This window comes from Aquila chrysaetos, chromosome 1, assembly GCF_900496995.4.
Source record: "Aquila chrysaetos chrysaetos chromosome 1, bAquChr1.4, whole genome shotgun sequence".
Lineage (NCBI taxonomy): Eukaryota > Metazoa > Chordata > Aves > Accipitriformes > Accipitridae > Aquila > Aquila chrysaetos.
In genome coordinates this window covers 12,873,372-12,896,995 of record NC_044004.1, presented here as the reverse complement: position 1 = coordinate 12,896,995, position 23,624 = coordinate 12,873,372, and the positions used below count along the sequence as shown (strand labels likewise).

Here is a 23,624-nt window from a genome sequence, read left to right as displayed (position 1 = left end):
CCCCAAAAATGTCCATCCTGTCCCCCCACCCCCCGCAAAAAAAACCCAAAACGACCAGAGAAAAGTCCACTGACCACTGATGTGGGGAGGTTCTTGTGCAGCTCCATGTGCAAGAGCACTCCAGATGGAAGCTGTGCAGCGTGGCTAGCTGCTGCCATGTGTTCCGCTTCTGCAGCCCTCTGCTGATGGGTGGCAGTTGTCTAAAAATACTGAGCTTTTCTAAGCATTTGTCTTAACCATGCTTTACGCTGTATTCAGATGGTCCATTCAGGGCCTTTTGAAGAGGAAGTGGTTAGTTCAAGCTGGCTGCTGATTCTGGCAGGAACTAGATCTGCCATTTTGGATAGAGCATTGTCTTCTGCACATACTGAGTTTGTCTTTGGATAGATCACTGGATAAATCATTGTGACTAATGGCTATAGCTGTTAATGGCAGGCTCAGTGTTCACATGTAGACTTCGTTCACACTTTAAAGCTTTCTAGGTTATAAACTGTCTAGTGCGTTGTTTCTGTTCTGCAGTAGAAGTCCAAGGGTGTAAATGAGTCACTTCCTGTGTTCTCCTCCTCTGGGTTCATTTCTACTTGTCAGCCTTCAAAAAGGCAGGATTTAGATCTGTCATGGTGTGCCTGAGTTCCTTTTTTTAAGAATAAAGAAACAGAAGTGGAGTTGCAGTACAAGAAGGCATAGTTACTGTGGTTAGTCTAAAAGTAACCTATGCTTATTCTTGTTGCAATCTCTAGAAATAAAGGTGTAACTAATTTTCCCACTTAAGAATTAAACCCAAAGTGTGCAAGTTGCCTTAATGCACTGCTATTTCATGTCTTCTGATGCAATTAAAAATATTTTATTGTAATCATATGTAAAGGGCATCTAATTTTTGTGAAAGTAAATAAAAATAAGTAAAGAAACCAAACCTGTTTTGTCACTGAAATCCTAAAATATCTTTTTTTTGAACAAGAACTGTACTAAATAGATGATTCGGCAATTGCAGTAGGCTGTATTACTCTACAAAGAGTGTGTTGCTCTTGTCCTGACTTGAAAATTACCTGCCTCAAACAAATCTACTATCATATTTAAACAGATAAAGCAAGAGTAATAGCTTCCATCCATAGTAAATGAAAGGGTAGTTTAATACTATGGCAGAAGGATTGTTCCTGAGTATTTTAATAATAAAAGAATGTAATATGACCCACCCAGGTATTATAATCTAGCAGAGTCTAGCTGCCAAGTGCTGCTTTTGATGTTATTGGAACTTCTTCCCTTATGTTACGAACATGTGAAAGCACAGAGTATGTTACGAACATCAGGCTAATAGAACATAATAAGATTTGAGTATCAGTTTTAACAGTTATGACAAGCTACAAAGTATTTTTTGAAAGGAAGTGAGGGGTTTTTCCCTCCTTTTCCAGTTAAAAAGCTTTAAGAAGTTAAAGCTTTTATTTTAGTTTCATCACTCTCTAAAACTCCTTATAAATTGCCTGGGTCAAAAGCTGTGGAAGCTGGAGGGGTCCTAAACAGGTGTAACAGTCAGTGTTTAAATTGTTAGTTGTTATTGCAGTTAAAATGGTAGCTGCTAGTCTCTACTGAAGGGTCTGTTTCAATGCCAGTGGTATGTTTTAGGGGAAATGCAGTAAGTCTAAAGTTGTCCAGTGAGATCATAAAGTTTGTCTGTCTTAATTGAAACAGTTACTTTGTAGCCCAAGCTGATGCTTAGCATTAGGTGGAACATAAATTCACATGGCACAAGATTATTTTTAAATGCAGGAAGCCACAAATTCATGGGAAAATGCCTGACTTTTGAGGATGAAGTACACAGCTCTTCCTACCCCCAAAATTTCAAGGCCAGGGAAGACATCTTTTCAGAAGACCTGATGCATCGCTGGAAGTTTGTTCTTATTTGTTGTTAAATGAGAATCCAACGTGCAGCTGGCATTTGTGTGTCTGCTAGTGCTTATAGATAGATACTTAAACACCTACATCTTTGTGTAGCCAGTAAGTTTTTTCAGTGTAGTAACCTTCCACCGTGCATGCTGATAAGTAACACAGAGGAGGCTTTCGGACTTTTTTTTTTTCTTCCCCCCTTGGGTTTTTGAATGAAAATAGAAGTCCGTAGAGAGCCTGGAAATACCGACACATGCTTCTGAATGTTGCATCGCACAAATACTTGGCAAAATGTTATTATGAAACAAAGCTGGAGATAAATCCATAAAGGCAGGTGTGTTAGCCTCTAAATATTGTGGTGGAACTGCCTATCCTAACAGGAGACTAGAACTTGCATTGCTAAAATGTAAAATTGAGAAAGCTTTGCTAGACTTCAATATGTTATTTTTGTGTTAAACAGAAGTAAGCTCCCAAGAAATCTGACCCAAAGGTTTTCTTTGTCTGTCTTCCAGTTTATACATCTCAAACTTCATCTAAAATTAAAGAATGGGGGGGAGGTGAAGGTTTTGAAAAGCTAACTCTTACTATGCTCACTAGCAACAACAGACAAAGCTGATGTTCTTTGGCTCTGCAAAATGAAAGGAGTTACTGTATGTGTGTTACTGGAAACCCTGAGGATCTGGATGTAAGGATTTTAAAAAGCCAGACTGGTACTTTTTCCATAAGTGTCTTTCAGAAGAAAGATTGGGAAAATATTTCTTCACATTTTATGTTCTCATTCTCCCTCTCTCAGAGGACAGTTGATCTCATTTTTCAATGTGATTTTATTACACGTTTTTTGCGCCAGTTAGTAATTTTCACATAAAAATTTTCTTTTGCTCTATTGCAAAGTTGTCTCTTTAGCATGACAAAGTTCAGTGAAACAGTTTCATTAATATTAAAGCATGGAAATAGTTATTGCTTTAAGCTAGACTATGAAGGTATGTTGCCTTTCTTCATATATTTTATTCATATTTGTGTGTAGCTTTAAAAAGCTACACTCTTTTCTCCTCAAGACTGAACCTTAAGTTGTAAAGAAAATTATATTCAGGAAAATTTACATGTTGATACAGTTTTTTGTAAAACTAAAAACAGAATGCACAAGAGTCCACCAGTCCAAACAGATGATGAGAGATAATATGAAGCACACTATCAGTATGAGTACAAAAGAAGCTTTTATTAGACACATAAAAAATTGGCACCAGTAACCGCTTCAAGGGTAATTTTGGGGATCACAAAAGCAAACATGGATCTAGAAAACCACTCAAGGAGGCTTTAGTGCAATAGACTTATCGCCTTGCTTTTCTATCATTTCTAAGGGCAAACAAGTATCAAACTTGAAAAGGTCAGAGATCCTTAGGGATGCACAAATCTTGATGAGGAAGCAGAAGAGAAATTAGCAGAGGGATTTGAAAAAAGAGGAGGAAGTGAAATATGGTTAAAAGTATCAAGTGAAGTACCTTTTCTCGCACTAGTTTGGTGTATGTACTGAAGTCATGTAGCTATACAAGCCTGCATGTGCTTACCTACATTGACAGCCGTTTGCAAACAAAGATAGTAACTGTGTGCTGTGCTGGGTATCTGAACAGCATAATAATACTGAGTCGTTGTGCATTGCAAAGTAGATGGTATTCCTGGGTGACTTTTACGCTGCCTTGAAGATTGCAAGTACTTGAGGTGGTATTTGCAACTGATTTGAGAACTTGCAAGATAAAATGCCATATTCCTGTGACTCCTTTCCTATATCCTGGAGTTAACCTGGTGCCTTGGCCATTTCAGAATGGCGTCAGCATGAAGCTGACGTGGCATAGAGAGTCTTTTTATTTCTGTGTCTCACTCAGAGCGAGGGGGACAGTTCTGACATGCTCTTCAGCCAGATTGAAGAGCATGTTATTTGAGACTAGATAGGAAGGATAAGTTTTCTTCTGCCACATCAGCACTAATGTGAAATGTCGGGAGAAAAAGTTGCTGAGAGATTATTTGGAAGGATATGGTGCTGAGGCTATACAGAAAATTGAGGCGGAGAGATCAGTGAGTGCACATACGGTTTATGTAAAATTATGTTTTTACATGAAGTCCATATCTAGTGTACTCCCAGTCCCTGGAAGTGACATTTAAGGGATATGCTAAAAGCAGGTGTTGGTAGTATTTTATTCTGGTAGATGTTCATTAAAAAAAAAAGTAAAAGACACATTTAGCTTGTATTCTCTTGCTCAAGCATTCAAGCAGCTTGCCCTCCCAGAAGCCTTTCTTGTAGATGTTTCCACTTGTTTGATACTGCAGTGTATCAGATAGTATCAGTATATAGGGAAGCTGTGCACATGTTTGTATATGCAGATCAAGTTACATCCTTTTCAGTGTTCTAAGCAGTAGGGGTTTTTTTTGTTACTGTGACTCACATTGGAGTCACTTGTAACACTACGCTCTTACAATCTGATTAAAGATCCTGCATTTGACAATGAAGAGCTATTCTTAAGCCACATGGTTCATAGGTATGTTTTGTCTCTACTTCAAATATAGGGAACTATTCTAGGTTCCTTCCTTTTTTTTTTAATAAAGCATGTCACTCTGCGTGAACCAAAAAGCACTTAAATTATTTACATATAGCACAAATGAAACATGAACCCTGAGGGTGAGAACCATCTGATATGTAGCACGTTGCATGGTTAGAGGTGAGACTCCAAAACAGCGAACTGTTGCTTTTTCTTGGAAGACCTAACTTGGCCTTATCTAGGCCTAGGTTTTAAATGTTCCTTAATTTGATGCCTCCGTTGCTCAAAATATGATGCTATAAAAACACGTATGTGTAAAAACTGTTAAAATAGTCCCGTGGCTGGAGCACAGGACTGCAAAGCAGGGTATGTGGCTTCTGGTTCTCTCTTTACTGTTAACCTTTTGGAAGATGTGTGCATTATTTTATTCATTTAACTTCAGTGTGATTGCATGGGACCACAGTTGCAAGCCCAAGTTCTGTATCACCTGTAATCAGAAGAGACAAGTAGACACTTCTCAAGGGAAAAGGGGGAAATTTCAGAGCACTTGAAATGATGCCTAAAAATAGGTAGTGTGAGGTTTTCCTCATGTGAACTGGCTATAGCCTCTTACCCTTACGTTGCTTACGGATTCCTAATTTGTTACGTATAGAATGGGAGAATACTGTGGTACTAACAGATGAGAAGGATGTGCTGGTGGAAGATAAAACTTCACGCACTTAACATTATTTCAGTCAAATTCTGTCATCACATTGCTGTCTTCTGCTCTGGTATCCTTTCTATAATGTAAGAGGATTAAATATGTAGAGAAATGGGTAAAGCAAGTAGGGCTGACGGTTCTTGAACCATTAATTAATTGTAGAACTTGCCAGATCACTTTGGCAAAGTGTGCAGGGTGAGCATGCAACTTGGATTTCTCAGGTTGTTAGATCAGTAACTGATAAACTAATTGCCTTTCAGAATAGTTCTGTACTGGTTTTGGAGTTACATAAAAAGCCCTCATATATATCCCTTAAGGAGTTGTTTGAAAGTTTAATATCTGAGCTCAGCAGTTTGTATTCTCTTTCTGTTAAGTTTTGAAGGGTATTTTCATAATCTGATCTTTGCCTGAGGTGATGGACTCCTTAAGTTCTCTTTTGATTACTGTGTATGTAAGAGCCTCCATTAAAATGACTTTTTTATGGCCTGGTGCCATGTCAAGAATCAGATCCTAGTTTCTCAACCTGAAGATTGTCACAAGTTTCATGATCTGCTGGTTTCAATTAAGCTTCTGAAAGAAACAGTCCTGCTGCTTGCTCCTTTTCCTTCCACATTTACATTGCCCCACAGCAGACATTGCCAGAGTAACCAAACTAATCCAACAAAACAAAAGGTTAGTTTTTAGCAGTATCATTTCCCCAGTCTAGTGTATTGTACAGTCACACAACTACTTAATGGTGGCACAAAAAAATTGCTGCGAGGGGCCAGAAGGGCAAGGGAGGGCAGTGAAGTCCTGGCTGCGTACCAGCGTAAATTTATCTGGTAAACCACTTTATAAATAAAAAGCAGGAGATTGCAGATGGAGAGATGGACATGCAGTAGAAAGCTATGAAGGAACAGAAGGGAACGTTGAAGCAATATTTAGGTAGCAGTCAGACTCAAAACCTAGGAAAAAACAATTTTCTGTTTGCTTGTGCAATCCTGGTCCAGTTCCTATCTCGCATACTGAATGAGGTGGAAAAAATCTCGTGTAACTAAAGCTTGTGCGTAACTTGTTCGAGTAGCCTCAGGTACTCTTATAGTTGCGGCAGCCCAAAAATAATGACTGCTACCAACTGTCTGTGTAATGTGTGGCTAGCTATGGTTTGAGTTACAGAGCATGCTGAGCTTTTCACCCCACAGAATTATCTTCCCATGTCACCAGGCATCACTCTCTCCCAATCAGTGTGTTGCAGAATGCATAGTTGGTTGAACTCCTCTTTTTGTGGATCAACATATGGCTGTTTCCTGTGTCTAGGAGAGCTGCAATATCTTTCTATTTTCAGCCTGTGAAACCACAGAGATTTACCACAGGAATACTGTTGTCTACCTAGAGGTTGCTCTTCCTCATGATCTTAAGTTTCTTCTGTGTTAACAGCTGTAATTTTACATATATGTTTTTTGATATGTGCGATAATTTACTGCTTCAGATAGCTAATGAGAAAAAGCGTTAGCATCGGAGTCTGTAGTGCTTTTCATGAGCTACGTTGACTTGCAGTTGTGGTAGTTATTAGTGCTCTGACACTAGATGCTTGGATGGCAGATGTCTGTGGTTAATTGGCGGTGGCAGGAATGAAGCTGAAGTGCTTTTGAAGACTGAGCTGTTCCTCGTTTGGTATAATATTGCTGCATCCATGAGCTAGATGAGAAGTCACAGGTTGAATACAACAGCTGATGTAACAGCTAGCCATTTTGAGAAAACAAGTTATCTCAGCTTTTGCAAAGCCACCTCTTGAAAGCAGAATACTTAAGTGACTTTGGTTGTTTTCAGGTCTGTCCTTGCTGCTCTCATTTTGTGATTCAGGATCAGGCCTCGACAAAGGCCATGAGCAATGCAGCCTGGCAGCTGCAAACCATAGTCAATGAGGTCGAGGAGTATGAAACCCTTAGTACAGTGCTGAGAAAAGGACAACTGACGGTTGCAGATGAATAGATAATAGGATAAAATGTGGGTTTACCAAAGGCGGTGCCACAGCGACTTGGGTATCTCCCCCGAGTTAGGTAACAGCGCTTTGGGCCAAAGGGAAAATGGCAAACTTAATTCATCTGGACTGAGGCAAAATACTTGATGTGACGTGGAAGTTGTCCGAACCGTGGAAGAGATTTACGTATCTATCTTTTAGAGCTGTCTGAAGAGGACAGGGCGCGAGTTGTACTGAAAAGCTGCTTACGCTGTAGGAGGTATGTCAGCGCAGCGCTGCTGCTGTTCCTTCGGGGCTGACGTAAGGGCTGGTGAGTTTTAGCGGTGACGGAGCCGTTCGGCGCGGTGACGGGGGCAGTCTCAGCAGGGCACAGCCTCGCAAGGCCCGACGCGGGGCCGGGGAGCGCGGGAGCGGGAAAACAGCGGAGAGCGGGCGGGCGGGCGAGCTGGCCGTGCGTCGGGAACGCGGCCGCCTCCCGAGGCAGCGCACGCAGTTCCGCGCTGTTGCAGGCCACGGTGAAGAGGAGCGTGGCAGCTACTGCACGTGAGCTGGTGCAAGGTTGCTGTTACCCACCTCGGACCTAGAGCTGAAACGGGCCGGGAAGAGCTGCTCGGGCGGCCCAAGAGGCGGAAGGCTTGTGCCAGGCGGAGCAGGGCGCCTGGCAGGGCAAGCGCTCGCCTCCCCGGGGCGGCCGGGGCCGGGGCCGGGGCCGGGGCCGGTTCCCCCGCGCAGCGAGGAGGGCTCGGGGCCGCCTCTCCCCTTGGGGCCGCCGCCGTGCGTGCTCAGGCAGCGCTGGGCGAGACGGAGAGAACCGATCGGGCGCGCCGGCTCCGCGGGTGATTAGCGGGGCTGGCGGGGCGGGGCAGAGCGGAGGCGCTGCGCCCGCGGAGGGCGGCCCGGGCAGGGCAGGGCAGGGCAGGGCCGGGCCGGGGCGGGCGGCCCGCGAGGCCGTGCGGGCCCGGGCGGCGCCGCGGCGGGGAGCCAGGCCCGCGGTGCGGGGGGCGGGCATGGGGCTCCGGCGCCGCTGCCTGTGAAGGACCGCAGCTTTCATGGTGAGCCAGGCCGCGGTGTGGGTGCGGGCAGGGCAGGGCGGGCGGCTGGCTGGCTGCGGGGCGCTTGGGTCTGGGGGAGACGGGATGGGTGGGCGCGGGCTTCAGCGCGAATGGGGTAAAGCCGGCCTCGTCCGCTTGTAGATCGCTTTGCTGGGTCCGGTAGAGAACCAACTTCGCGGGGAGGGGATCCCCTTTGTGCGAGGCGAGGCGAGGCGGGGCGGCGAGACCCCGGCGGGGGTGGAAGGCGGCGGCCCAGGCCGGCCGGGGCTGCTCCTGGGAACCGACGGGCGGCCGCGCTCACGGCCGGCCGCCTCCCATCCCATCCCATCCCATCCCGCGCAAAGCGGCTAGCGGCGGAGCGAGAGCCGAGCGGTCTGGTGTCTGCCACTCTGGCACCTGGCACGAATATTTCGTATTCGACTTCGTCGGAGAGTCGTTACCTTCGAACAAACAGCCCCAAAACAAGATGACCTTGATAGAACAGTTGGTGTTCCTGTAGGTTCGGTCACGCCGTGCTGCTCGCTGGTCCCCGGGGAGGCTCCGTGCGTGTGAGAAGGCACACAGCCCTCTCCCGCTTAGCGCGGTTGATCTTTTTAGCACTTGCCCTGTGTTCTGGAGGGTTACTTGTGTGCCTCCGCAGAGATGGTTTAGGATCCCTGTGCAGGTTAGCTGCTCGAAGAATTGCGGTGGATCACCACGACTCGAGCTTCTTGCGTCTCAACTGCAAAGCTGCCAGGTTCCACCCAGAATTAAACTTGGTTTCGGGGGTGTGTGCTTCTGTGGGATTTTTTGTTTGTTTGGTTTGGGTTTTTTTGTTTGTTTGTTTGTTTTTTTTAAATCGGTGCTTTAATCTACAGCACGCTCTCTTAGAACATCTTCAAACAGTAGTTCAGCTATTGTGGCTGAATGTTGAATAGGTTAAGACGAAACCTGGAAGAAAGCCTAAGTGATCTCAGCGATAAGGATGTTTTCTAAATTGTAAATGATCAGCTCATCCTAAATTGATCCTAAAATTAACTTGCAGCTACATCAGGTTAGTAACCCCTAATTACAGTACAGGATTTAAATAGATGCTGAATTATTTGTACCTGTGAGAGATTTGAGTCTGGTTAAAAAAAAAAAAAAAGAAAGAAAAAGCTTAAAATGAGCTATTGTGTGGTTCAGCCTATTGCAGTATGCCTGTACGTGCAAATACTTCTACTTGCTCAGTCAGCAGATGCTCTTAATGTGAGTTTGTGGAGGCTTCAATCTGCTTCATTGCTGTATCATACATTGTACTCTGTTTGAAATTGCATTCTCTTCTTACTGGAATAAAAGGTCATTTTCACGAGCTTTTGTCTTCTGTGAATTTTGGGTGTTTTTTGGTTTTGTTGTGTTGGGGTTTTTTGGGGGTGTTGGGGCTCGTGGGGTTTTTTTGTTTATTTTTTAATTTTCCCTGATTAAAAAACAGTCTTGTAGATAATGACTGTCACCAACAGACATTTTTATTCTTTTTTGGCTACCACTGAAAAGGATGAAATTACTACAAAGGACTCATACTTGTAATCTGATAAAATGTGCCACTCCCATTTTTGTGCTGGGCTGGCTTCTTTACTGTAGGGTAGTGCTGAGTAGAACATGTCAATGAATGCTTGCTGAAATGCAGGGTGGGCTTTTGCTCTTTTAAGAGGTTTGAATAACTGTACTAGTGTGCCAGTACTGTAACTAGCCACCCATATTCCAAAATAAAGCGTTCCTTAACCAATAAATTCTTGGAAGAATGATATGCTTAGTGCTGGTGTGGAAGACTTTGTGCTTAGCTGAATGAGATTTCCAAGTTAATTCTACTGTACAGAATAAAATCCCCATTGCAGCCCAGTGTGTACAGTTTTTCTTGCCTTCCAAAAGCAGTTTTGCTCTGCAGTTGGCTTTCAGTGAAAGAAGACCCTGAAAATAATTTTTGTAAGCCAAAATTAAGCAGTAACTTCTACTGTAATAAGCATTGGGTGCATGTGGTTTAATATCAAGTTCTGTGATGCTTTAGGGAGATCGATATGATGATGTCTGCATATTAGCAGTTGCTTGTGGATGCAAAATGGTTTTTCTTTCACTAGTAGTGTCTCAAAGGAATAAAAATGTTAGATTTAGGGTCAAGGTTCACTTTGTCCATGGAAGCAGTAATAGAGGTTAATATTTGATGGTGTTAATTTGTGAAAAATAGCTAATAAAAAAAAAAAGTAAGTCTTCTAATAGAAACTGGGAGAAAGTATAGCCATTTGCTTCTTTCCTGTCAGCACAGTGGATATAGTCTGCAGTTGATGGTGCAGCTGAAGCACATTATGATGGTGCACTCATACACTGGTCACTATCAGCTGCTTGCAAGGAATTATTAATGCAAGAATAATGTCTTAGCTGTTGATCACAATACCTTTTTTACTAGATTTCTTTGCTTATTTTCTCACTGGAGGGTTTTTTTTTTTTTTAGTGAATAGCTTTGTCAGCATGAGCACTATCCCTTTACTAAACAAAGCTAAGTACTATTCAGTGGTTGAAATACGTTTTTCTTGATTCTTTTCCTTGCTTTCAAACTGATGTCATGCATAGCTGTATTAACTGGTATTAATGAGCCAGACATTCCAAATTCATGACAATGTTTCCTGTCAGCAATGCTGGCATCATAGGATTGATTGTTGAGACAGTGCCCAGTTAGCAAGGAAAAAGAGGGGTTTTCTATCTCCCGAGACCTTCACAGACCTGCATCTATGAGTCCCACAGAACTAGCTTGAACTAGAATTGAATTGTACGAGACAAGAGTAGAAAACCACATCCATGTTGCTCTGCATTCATGTGTGTTTTTCATCCATCCTTTTTTTTAAGGTGGGGTTGGAGGAGAAGGCCTTTCTGCAAGTGGTGGGGATCCTGTTTTAGTTTCTGAATGATCCAGGCTGTTCTGATTGTGTTGGAAAGGCTGGCTCTATTGCCCAAGGAAGTTTTGACATAATTGACAGGTTAGGTTGAGAGAAAGAAATTGGTACCATTTGAGGAGCTGTTTGTGCTAATGGGAAAAAGTCTATGGCTGGAACACTGTTCATAGTGCTTATTTGCAATGATTAGTTTTCACAGTATAGTTTACTTGTTTATGCCGTTTCTATTACAATAAAAAAAAGCTACACGTGAAAGCAGGTTTTTGGAAGTGGCAAAATTCATAATAAGGTTGAATGTAAAAGTATCTGTAATATGGATTTGGTTTTTCTGTAGGACTGTTTAATCGTGTTTGTTGTTTGTATATCACTGACACTTTGAATACTTCATGTTTGCTATAGTACTGCAAGCTTTGGAGTAGATGGAAGTTGTGTAAAGGTTGTTTTATCCCAGTAGGTTGTGGTTTTGGTACATTGTCTTCCAAAACAATGTTCGTAGGAAAAACAAAAATAGTATGGTACATGTAATGCCAAGTCCTCTAATGTAGATCATAGTAAAACAGTAATTAAGGGTGGAAGGACTTCTGAGGGGCTAACTCCCCTCTCAAGAGCAGAGTCTGCTTAGACCAGGTTCCCAGGGCTCATCCATCTGAGCTTTGAATGCCTTCAAGGTCAGAGGTTCTACCACATCTTGGGAAACTTGTCCCAGTGTTTCACTACCCTCCTAGTGATGGTTGGTTTTTTTTCCTAAGACCAGAATTCCCCTTGTAGCAGTTTGTGCCTGTTGTCTTCCTGTTCTTTATACAAGCGCCTCAGAGACTTGTATTCAGCCTTCACCATCCTGTTACTACTGTCCACAGCTACCGAAGATCCAACAAAGCCTTCTCCTGTGAAGGCTGAACAAGCCCAGTTCTCTCAGCCTCTCTTTGCGTGTCACTTGCTCCAGACCCCAGTCATCTTGGTGCCTCTTTGCTAGTCTTGTTCTGGTATGTCAGTGTCTATATTACAAACACAAGTTAATACATTATGCTCTGTTATGATTTAGGCTTGTTGTACTTCAGGGCACCATAACAAGTGTGGGGTTTCTGCCTAACCGTGACTTTAACCTTTTTTTTTTTTTTTTTTTGCCATCATTGAAGTCTTGCATCTGAAAATAGCTTGGGTAGGAGAAATCTCACCATGAGATTTTAAGACAAGAAGCTTGTGGCTGGTTTTGGCTTCAGTTTCAAAACCATGTAAATCAAAACAAAAATATTTTAAATAGGGCTTATTTTGTACCTCAGCTAGTATCTGCTACTTGTAAGCTGATTCTTAGCAGTACTTCGTAAAAGCAGGCTGTCAGTCAGAGGAAGTTAAGATGCTTCTACAAATGGAATGGAAAAAAACATCAAAATTCACTCCTGAACATAAATTTTAACAGTTTTCAGTTCTGAGCTTCTTCCAGTTGAAAAGCTTTAAAGGGACTGCTGTTGGGCAGAGATGTGAAAGCATTATCGTGAAGACTTTTGTAGACTTTTGTAGACTTTTTAAATTCTTACGTGCATCACCTTAGTGTTCTCCACTCTTGTAACTTGCCCTGTCTTTTTCTTCTCTAGGAATATGAAGAAAAAACTGGAAGAGCTCACAGACCACTCTCTCCTAAACAGAATGTGAGGAAGAATCTTGATTTTGAACCACTCTCCACTACAGCACTTATTTTAGAGGACAGACCAGCGTAAGTTTTTGGAAGTACCACAGTGAAGGTCTCTTTAAAATTAGGCTAGCAAAGCTTTTCTTACTGTGTGTATTTGATTACTCTAATGTAAACAGATGATTTTAAATTTAAAGTAGTGGGGTTTTTTTTCAGGCAAGTGAATATGAAAGTGGGATGATTATGAGAAAAATTATTCAAACAAAAATAACTGTTTTATAATAAAAACAATGGCTTTGTGTGAAAGGAGGTAATTAGAAGAGCAGAGCTCTAGTTTTGAGTAATTCTACCTCCTAAACACAAATAAGGGATTTTTATTTTCCCAGACAGAACATAAGCATAAAAGAGAAGCTGGTATATGTTAAAGAAATTGAGAAGCAAGGATACAGTGTCCTGTTTACACAGAGAAAGACCACACCTCCGTAAATAATGAAACAATATAATGATTGTTCTGCAGTGGGTTCAGCATCGCATTTTAAAGCTTGTCAAGTACTTGATAAGTTGTTTCATGCTTCTGTTACTGCAAGGAGATTCTTGCATATGCAGGCTAAGTCAGTAACAATTTGCTGACAACTGCTTTACCATGGTTTGCTCTTGAATTACACAAATTCAGTCATGTTTATTCAATTTATGAATGGTACCCAGTTTTACAGGCATGGTGTCTGCATTTTTAATATAGCTGTGCATTGATGTAAAGAGCTGGCATAACATAGGTCTGTGTTTTCATCAACAAATCTGTGTGAAGAATGCTCATATCAAAGTAGTCTAGTTGTAGGGTTATTTAAGACACTTTTTGGCTTGACTGGTAGACTGTGTAACGACTTCTTGGGACATCTAGAACAATGTAAGAGTGATTGTTAGAGCAGGTTTTATTGTGTACATCTGGAAACAATACGTACTAGCTTATTTGTTGTATTTAAAACCTGTCTGTTGAAAATCATTCCTTATGTGAGATAAACTGAGAAGTACAGTGTTCAGATAGATTGAATTAGTTATACGTTACAGGATAACAGTCAGATTTTGCTTTCTTTCCTATTGTTGATAGACTGAGGAACTTCTAGCAGAAAAGGTATTTTTAAGATTCTAAACAACTGAATCATCATTTCTTTTGTCTAGTAGGGAAAACTGCTCTGGACAACAGTGCTGTCGTCTGATGAATCTTTCTAGAGAATCTTTTTTAATTGTTTACTTACAGTTTGCATGCTATTTTTTTTTTTTACCTATTAGGCTTTAAGTAATTTCTTTTTGATTTCCTATGACAAAAAGATTTAAGACTTCTGGAAGAAAAGTGCAGTGAGATTTTTTCCAAAATGACTGCTCTTGATTTTGCACTCACTTGTAAGGTTTAGATAAAACTTGTAGCAAAAATCAGTAAGTATTCCATAGTCCCTCTAGCTTTAACTGGGAAGAGTGTTAGTTGAATCGTAATAGATACTAAACATAATCTCACATGTATGGTGATGTCGTTAAGAGACAGGACAAATAATCTAAGTGATGGAATTTAAGCTAGGAGAACTTTCATTGTTTCATCTGGTTTTCTTTTCCAAACTTTACTCAACTTACACCATTTCTAAAGACTTGGATTTAAAAAAGATGCTGGTCAATTTACAGAAATGAAATTGGAAAAGAGTAGGTTGTCCTCTGTGGTTAACAATGACATTAATGTGAAAATCCACTTTTCTTGTTCTTGTAAAAATCCTGATTCTAAAAAATATTCATAGGCATGTATCACATGGCTATGCATACTGTACAGGGAATATGATGTTGTAAATAGTAAAGCATACCACTATTAATGGTGACTGTGTTGATGGCTAGCAGCTGCCTTATGTGTGACACCTTACGGGAATGTGAAAGTGAATTTTTGCATATCTTTTTTATTAATCAAAGATATAAACTGTCCTAGGAGTACAATACAGTGTTCTACAATACAGAATAACAAAATACTTATCGTCATTTCCTGTTCTGATGTTTTGGTGATCCTGTAGTTGTATGAGATACCTAGCGGTTATGTTAATTACAAATATAATTAGCTTAAAGTTAATGTGGTCTGACATATAAGCATGTGTATTTGTATGGCAGAGATGTTACCAGTCCAGCCTTTAATCACAAATCAAAATGGCTGTGTTGGTATTGATAACTGGAGAATATATAGAGGATGACTCCAGTGCCACTTGTTGCTGTAGAAGCGAGGGGAAGGAGTTAAGCCTTTAAAATAGAAATGGGGCCTCACAGAGCAGAGGGGAAAAGTAAGCTGGTGTAAGGAGTCATTACTGCATGGGTAAAGTAAGTTGTGGATGTAAGTCTTAAACGAGGTGCACAGTAAGAGAAACTACGGTCTTGCATCTTATTTGTAGAGATCAGTTTAAATCAAAACTACCAGCTTGGTATATACCAGTATATTCCCTTTATTTATGAAGATCAGCCTGTAGGTTCAGTTGGTTTAATAATAAAAATGCTGAAATTACCAAACATAAGGAAATTACTCAGCATATTTTGTGTATAAAAGTAGTCGTAGCTGGTCAGTGTTCTTTCCTTCTCTTCTGCTGACTCTGGCAAAAAAAAAATTCTTTCCAAGGATCTGTTGCTCTACTCTTTGATCAAATATTTTGACAAGAAGCAGTATATGCTTTTCTTTTAGAAGTGTCTAGAATTTTCTTTAGACAGGCATGCCAACTTTAAATACTGATATTTTTAATTTTTTTTTTTTTTTTTAATTTGAGGAACCTCCCTGCAAAACCAGCAGAAGAAGCTCAGAAACACAGACAACAGTACGAAGAAATGGTGGTTCAAGCAAAAAAAAGAGGTGATGGAATTTCTTCTTGTCGTGGTTTAACCCCAGCCAGCAACTAAGCACCATGCAGCCGCTCACTTACTCCCCCCACACCCAGTGGGTTGGGGAAGAAAATTGGGAAAAGAAGTAAAACTCGTGGGTTGAGAGAAGAATGGTTTAATAGAACAGAAAAGAGGAAACTAATAATGAGAATGATAACACTAATAAAATGACAACAGTAGTAATAAAAGGATTGGAATGTACAAATGATGCGCAGTGCAATTGCTCACCACCCACTGATCGACACCCAGTTAGTTCCCGAGCGGCGATTCCCCTGCCCCCACTCCCCCCAGTTTATACACTAGATGTGGCGTCCCATGGTATGGAATACCCCGTTGGCCAGTTTGGGTGATCTGCCCCGGCTCTGTCCTGTGCCAACTTCTAGTGCCCCTCCAGCTTTCTTGCTGGCTGGGCATGAGAAGCTGAAAAATCCTTGACATTAGACTAAACACTGCTGAGCAACAACTGAAAACATCAGTGTTATCAACATTCTTCGCATGCTGAACTCAAAACATAGCACCGTACCAGCTACTAGGAAGACAGTTAACTCTATCCCAGCTGAAACCAGGACACTTGTCTTCAGAGGAGAGAAGTAAAGTTAAGGGGTATTTCTAAACCTGAAATGCACTTGTGTCAGTCTTGTTGCACTGTAACATGAGGGATCTGTACCTCCCCCCCAAAGAAGAATCAATCCAGAGAAGAGAGAGGAGTGAAGGTAGTTTCATTAAAAAGCCCCACCCCAAGCTGAAAAAGAAAACAATCCTAGAATCCAGCAGGAAAGAATTTTTTAATTTGTAACCCTTAAATAACTGAGTGGCATCTGTTGGTTTAAAAATTTACTAATATATTGAAGTAGATTATCAGTGAAATTAGTGAAGACTAGGTTTATTTAGCTAACTACAGGATATTTGATAGTTTCAGGTTGGGAACAACTTGTTCAGGCTGTAGTACATAAATACATAATTTTCCACATAGGAAAATGCGTGTAGTTACGTGTATTTGATAATCTGTCTCCCACTTAAAATTTACAGCTTTCCCAAAGTTTTGCTCATAATTTCTTGCCTGACATTGTTCACAGAGGTGTCTCAGTAACGCTGTACCATGCATATCAGGTAGAGCTGACAGTAGTGGTTTCCTTCTGCTGATGTTTTTTGACCATCTAGGTTTTCTAATTAAAAACGAGCATTGCAATAATAGGAAATTTGGACTCTCAGAAGTTTTGTGTCCAGTGAGAGCTACTGGAAATATTTTTTTTCCAGCTGGCAGACCCCTGAGCCATATGAAACAGTGGAAATGTGATATGAACAGAGGACTTGCTTGCTTTCTGCAGTTGACATGTTAATAAAAATATCCTCTTGTGGTTTGGAACATCATACACCTACCAGTGAAGTTCTAACTTCATGTGACTCCCATGTTAGTATATCTACTTAATGTGTAGTAGTCCAAAGGAGTTTCTCTGTTCTTTCTTTGCACACAGGGTAGATGGTTTGGGAGAAATGGGATGATGCTCAGGTTGGGCTACGGGCCAGGTCCTTTTGCTGTCTTCACTGGACTAGAGTATGTCATTCTGTCCAGATAAATACCCTGACAAACCCATTTTCCCTAAAGCCACTCCAGATGAACAGCTTTGAAGAGTGATGTATTGTGTAGAGGTCAGGAAATCAGAGTGTAAACACCCTCTTCTTGTTTAGAGAAAAATTCAAAGCCTGCATTTAGGCAGGCTTACAAAGAGTTTGTATCAAAACTGAAAATATTATAAGACAGTCGGTATAGTTCTGCTCAGGCACAGCTTCTGTTGGGCTTTAAAGCAGACCCGTCACGTTGTGTGTGTTCATTCCAAAGACATTCTTCATGGTACTGCTGTTCTTCAGTTAGTTTTCCTTGCTAGGTCAGTTCCCATGTTGTAAACAGTGTGTGCGTGCACGCACACATCCTGTATTTCCACTGTGCTGCTATAAAGAGTGTCTGCCTGCATTTGTTAAATTGCATATCTAACAAATTGCTGGCGGAAGAAATAGTAGTTAATGATGCAAGCAAAAATACTGAGTGATAATGCAAAAATGTAAAATGTGTTTAAACTAAACATGAAAAATATTTTCTTTTTAATGAACTGAAGGTTTTCAGCAGATACATATTTGTGATGTATGACATTTAGATTAACTGTATGCTAAGAAGGATCAAAAATGTGGCTCTTGTGATTTCCTGACAATATATCTAAATCATAATTTACAAAGACAACACATAAGAGTGAAAACAAAATACAAAATTTGTGCTATTCTAGCCTGTATTTTTGAGTCTGCCATAAGAAAGGGGGTGAGGCTTTATTAGGAAATACTCTGACCTGGCCTACTAGGTGGGACTGTTGGCTGTCAGAGATGCTAATTCAAAGTTACTAATGGGGTTAGATTTGAAGAGTCAAAGGAGCCCTATATTATCCAAATCCCTTTGTCCATCGAAAATGAGCCTTATGCATAGTTCCACTTTGTTCTTTATTCACACTGGCACCAGTGCTTAGCTTGTTGTGTGTCTGGGAAATATTTAGAATTTGAACAGTCCACTGTACATTTAGGTGACTATAGTGTGCTTTTACATGGCTGAATAGCCATGACTAGCTAACTCTGAATATTTGGTTTCTGGTTTTATTAACTTAAAAAGCAATTGCTTTTCTGCAGAGCTTAAGGAAGCCCAGAAGAGAAAGAAACAACTGGAAGAACGCTGTAAACTGGAAGACAGCATCGGCAATGCTGTTTTAACTTGGAACAATGAAATCTTGCCCAACTGGGAAACTATGTAAGACAGTATGTTATACTGAGTTTTAATTAAAATTGCTGAGTGTGTATTCTGAAAAGAAGTTACAAACTTAGCAAGTATAATTTTAAATGGTCTTGGAAGCTTTTGTTTGAAAGTCACTTTTGGACAGCTACGAAGAAAATAAGCAACATACATTTCATTATTTCTACAGGGTGGCTGGAAGTGATGCAGTTCTAATTCTTATTATTTGTCTTCAATGGAGGTTCAGGATAGAAACTGTGAAACACTGAGAAGTGGTCTGTGGTAGAGAATGTAAAAGCAGAAAGCATAATGCTTGACCACCATGCATTTATCAGAAATGAGCTTTCCTTGGCTACTTGAGCTGTTAATGTTATAATATCAAATGTAGATTGAAGTACGTGTATGGTATTATGAAGACTCTTTAATTACAGAGTGGTATACCTGCTGGGATAATCAAGTGATGGAAAAGAGAAGTAGGGAAAAAGTTATTTAAAAAAAAAAATTAAGTGCTAAAAGATTTCCTACAAAGACACAGCACAGAAAATTGGTAAGCTACCTTCGCTGTCAGGTTTTTCATGGACTTTGCTAGTCATCTTAAAAAAAACAACCCCCCCCAACCCGTGAATATAGCACAACAACAACATAAACCAACCTCCACAGCACTCTCAATTGCAATTTGCTTAATCATGGAACTCAGTTGTCCTGAGAATATATGTTAAAAACATGGACAGAATTTGTTGGAAAATGCATTTCTGGAGAACTGAAGTAATAAATTAAGTATAAGCAAATTGTAGATTTATATGTCTGTCTTTAGTATTTGAAGATGCATCTGTTATGGCTGCTGTAAAAATAAGGACACCTTCTCCTGTACTGGTTTATAAATCCAGAAGTTCCCCAATGTATTCACTATTTTACATTTCAGTTCAGAATCTGCTTTTAGATAAATGAATTGTTGCGGGTTTTGTCACTACCACAAATTTTCATTGGTGCTTAGGTGCTATTCTGTTCCTCCTTCTGGGCTCTCAGATTGATGAACATTAGCTCCAGCCATTTCAAAGCCTGTGTTCTGTTAAAATGTCTTTCATGCTCCCACCTAAAAGTTATTACTTGTTACATCTTCATGCATTTTTCTGGATGGTTAAAGCTGCAAAGCTGGGTGGGAAACTGCATGTCTCATTTGCACAGCAGGATGATGACAGAGGGGAGAGGGCAGACTTCCATGACTTGTTTCTGTATATCTTACATGGAGATATCCAGCCTTTAGCATAGGTAGTGGCATAGATAGGGATTTCCTTTTCGTTTGTTTATTTCAGTCCCCTACGAATCTTGCTGGTCAAGTGTGGCTGCAGATTACAGATACTGTGATTGCAGTGCTTCTGTCAAAATAAGCCATTAACTTGGAAGGAAGTAAGCTTTCCTTTACAGTTCAAAGCAAAATAGTACTAAAGAATGGGCATGTGCAAATCGTGTTTGACTTCCTGGCCTGTTCATGTTCATTTTGGTTTGGATCCCTTCAGCAGTGGTAGGAGGACACATTTGCAATTCAGCTGGCAATGAAATATTTCTTAGAATAATCTGTTTTGCTTTAAACAGGTGTTGTTCCCGTAAAGTTCGAGAGCTATGGTGGCAGGGCATTCCACCAAGTGTGAGAGGCAAAGTCTGGAGCTTGGCAATTGGCAACGAGTTAAACATCACCCATGGTGAGACTGTTGTTTTGTCTACATTGTCTTACAAAGAGAAATAAGGGGATAGCCTTGTATTTATTAGGGTGTATCAGAACCTGATCTGTGGGTGTGAGGAGATGTTATCTAGTTGTACTCTTTTTTGTGGTGCTTTGACGTGTTTTGTTAAAAAATAGAGTCTCTTTTAATCTTGTAGCTGCTCTGGGATTGCTGCTGTGAGTTGTTTCTGATTATTGCTGTCACTGTGTCTTGCTTTGATGTTAGATGGAAATGGTTAGAATTAATGACTCAAGATTTTTTTTTTCTTTTTGAAACTTAGGATTGTTGTTAATTTTGTAATGCCTATGAGTATGCGTATAGTGTGCTTCCTTTGATTTAGAGAAAGATGTTAGGTTTGTGAGAGACTAAAAGACCCTTGGGGAAATTTGTACTTTTGTTTATACGTGTGTGTGAAAATAGAAATAATGTGCTACTTTGGAGTACAGAAAAACACAGCTCTGAAAGACTAACATATGTAATTAAGTCCAACATGGAAATGTGGTAGGCTGCCTGTATTCCTGCTGTATTGTGCTGCTTTTCTGTGCTTGGCTTAGTTACCTTGGGTGTAGTTCTTACATGGAATTTTCTAGACTTATCCCAATTATCCAATCAGACTATAATTTTGAACATCAGTGGTCTGTAAGAAAAGTAAATGGTTGAACATAAAATGCGACTTGTGCCTAGATTGCCTTTCCTTTTCACTTAATCTCAAGTTACAGGTCAGTGGAACAAGTCTTTCAGAACCATAACCTACTTAGAAGTTCAACTGCTATGTTAGAGATACTGTTACTTGTAATGACTGGGGCAGCATTGCTCGTATGGTAGGTATTTAGTACCTTACAGTGGACATGAGCATATACAAATAGTGGACTTCGTTTTCTCCGTTTTTCATTTTCCAGAACTGTATGATATTTGCTTGGCTCGTGCCAAAGAGAAATGGCGATCACTTAGCACGGGAGGGGCTGAAGTAGAGTGTGAAGGTATGCTTTTCATGAATGATTTATGCTGTGTTATAGAATAAGAGATTTTGTAAAATTGTTCCTTAAAATGAAATCACAAACTTTAAACAAAAAATTCATCTATAAAGATGTGTCTGGTAAAAAGAAAACTTTTTGTGGAAGCAAGAAATAGCTGTATTCTTTCTTCTCAATGAATCTCTGTTCTCTTATAAAACACATTTGTTCATTTTTCTTTATAAACTACGTCTAGGTACAGTTCTTATTTGATGCCAATTTGTAGGAAAACTAGGAAAGTTTGGGGATTATAATTTGAATTGCAACACTAAAATACTTTGCTGCATCTGTAGTTTTGGAATTGAAACTCAAATTACAGCAGAAGATTGCATTTTAGTACCTTATTGCAGCTTTAAGCCCATCTCTTGGGTATGTTTCAGAGAGCAGCAATTTATTTTTGCAGACAAAGTGGTTAGAGATTTACTAATTGATTGGAGGAGTTGTCTGTTTTTGAGAGAGTATAAAACTACGTGCAGATGCTTGAAATTGCCTTTGGTAAGTAACTATGCTGACCAGAAAAATGAGAACGAACATACTGGCATTTATCAACAGAAAAATATTTTTGATTGGAAATCCCCTACTTTGTTCTCTTAAGATTGTCTGCATCTTAAATAAGATGACATCTAGTATGTTTCCAGCTTCCTCTTGCACTTTGTTTTCTGGAGCATAGATGCTCATGTGACTGGTGTAAGCATTGGCTAGTGACAACTCTTGTTTTTTGATTGTTCAATAAATAGCCATAGGTAATTCCCAACTGTACTTACCAGAACAGACAAAATAAAAATAAAACTTTTTGATATCAGAAAGAAAACTATTACTTTAGAAATTTACTTTGTGTGAGATCTGTTTCAGTTATGGAGAATGTATTGCAGTGTCTGTGATCTTTAACAACACATACAAAGAGTAAATAAACATGATTCTGGAAGGAGGCCTGACAGTAGTAGAGATAGGTGGCATCTATCAAATGCTGCTGCTTTATGACTTCTCTCTCCCACCACAACCTTTCCACAGAGGCAGCTACTTCAGGAGCCATTGGGAAGCCTTGTTGAGGCTGAGGGGTCACAGGTTAACAGGCTTGTGTCTGTCTAATGATTTGTCAGCAGATACCAGTAAAGCGCCTGGCCTGCCTTGCCCTGCGTCTTTCCCCCCATCACTTCAAAACATATTGAGGGTCAATGTGCACTGTAGGGTTGCTTTGAGTCAGGACATACTTGCTTCTTAGCCTGTGTGCTGAATTCAGGGAATTGTCCTGTCTATGCCCTTATTCCCTAGTGTTTGCGTCGAAATAAATGAACTGTGCAAAAGTCACTGGGGGAAAAAAAAAAGAGTGTACACTGATCCGTGTAATAAAAGCAGTAACTCTGGCTTTTGTAGATGCTGGATTTTCTGCAGCTGACAGAGAAGCAAGCTTGGAGTTAATAAAACTGGATATCTCAAGAACGTTTCCTAATCTCTGTATATTCCAGCAAGTAAGCAATGTTAACTTTTGTCTTGACTTCTCAGAGAAATTAAGTTTACATAATCTTGCCTGTTCCTTGGTTGAAACAGCCCATTGAGTTCAAGTCTGAAAGAGTAGACATCTTGAGAGGAAAAAGTTCCTAAAAGATTTTGGAAAACTAGAAATAATCTAGAAAAGAGTAACCTCAAGGTACTACACATTTGGAAGAGGCAAAAACCCAATCTGTTGGCTAATAATCATCATTCATCTAGCCTAGTCCATGCTGGTTTCTGTCTGATGAAGTGATGCAGGTGAGTGTTTCCAAGTCAGTGAATCAACACTGCTGGGTTGCAAATACACGGTAAGTGAGAGAGAGCACAACTCAAGCAAGCAAGCAAGATTTGGTGGCCTTTTTTTGGTTCCATGCACAACCAATTTAACTTGTATGTTTTTTGGTGTGCTTTAACAACTCATTTTAACCGGTTATTTTGTCCTTCTATACACAAATTGCAGCAGCCCTGTAAAAAATTTAGGTTGTGATAAATCAACATTTTTGGGTGAAAAACTTTTCCCTTTGGAACTTGTCAGCCAATTACAGTACTTAGTGTAAGATATGGCAGCCGTTAATAGCCAACACTGTGAAGTTCTTTTTAGCTATATGTATCATTCTTGATATTCTCTGTGTGTTATGACATATTGTTGTTGTTTTAACTATTTCCTGCTTTCTTGGCACTACTGTCAAAGTGCTGCTAAGCTATAAGGAATGTCTTAGGCTTACATTCCTCTTGTATGAGGATTTAATTTGTAATTGATGTATTGGATGAACTGTATGCGTTTGTAATAAATAGGGTATGGAAGGCTGTTTCATGCTTTTAAAAGCAAAATTACATTGAAAGACTTGGGGCTGTTCAAAGCTGCATAGGGAAATAATGTGTCCTTCATCAGAAGTAATAGATACTGTCTGTAGTACTGAAGGGTTTTTAACATGTTTGTTATATACTCAGATGTATTGTCTTGTTTTTGTTTAATTATAGGGTGGTCCTTACCATGACACGTTGCACAGTATTTTAGGAGCCTATACTTGTTACAGACCTGATGTGGGCTATGTAAGTGAAGAATTTTTTTTCAGGGGTGGG

At 40.2% G+C, this 23,624-nt stretch overlaps 1 protein-coding gene across 4 annotated transcripts in view; it reads left to right on the top strand.

Moving 5' to 3' along the window:
* Window positions 1-23,624, top strand: part of TBC1D14 (TBC1 domain family member 14) — a 75,873-nt gene that overhangs the window by 30,417 nt on the left and 21,832 nt on the right. For 3 of the 4 annotated variants that reach the window (XM_030008366.1, XM_041124376.1, XM_041124372.1), the window contains 7 exons: window positions 12,620-12,738; window positions 15,435-15,517; window positions 18,217-18,334; window positions 19,910-20,016; window positions 20,937-21,017; window positions 22,425-22,519; window positions 23,523-23,594. In XM_030008366.1, the coding sequence (XP_029864226.1) occupies window positions 12,620-12,738; window positions 15,435-15,517; window positions 18,217-18,334; window positions 19,910-20,016; window positions 20,937-21,017; window positions 22,425-22,519; window positions 23,523-23,594 (675 nt within the window). Of the gene's footprint in view, window positions 1-8,003; window positions 8,125-12,619; window positions 12,739-15,434; window positions 15,518-18,216; window positions 18,335-19,909; window positions 20,017-20,936; window positions 21,018-22,424; window positions 22,520-23,522; window positions 23,595-23,624 lie in introns of those variants that run through there. The other variant, XM_030008379.1, reaches the window with a different exon arrangement.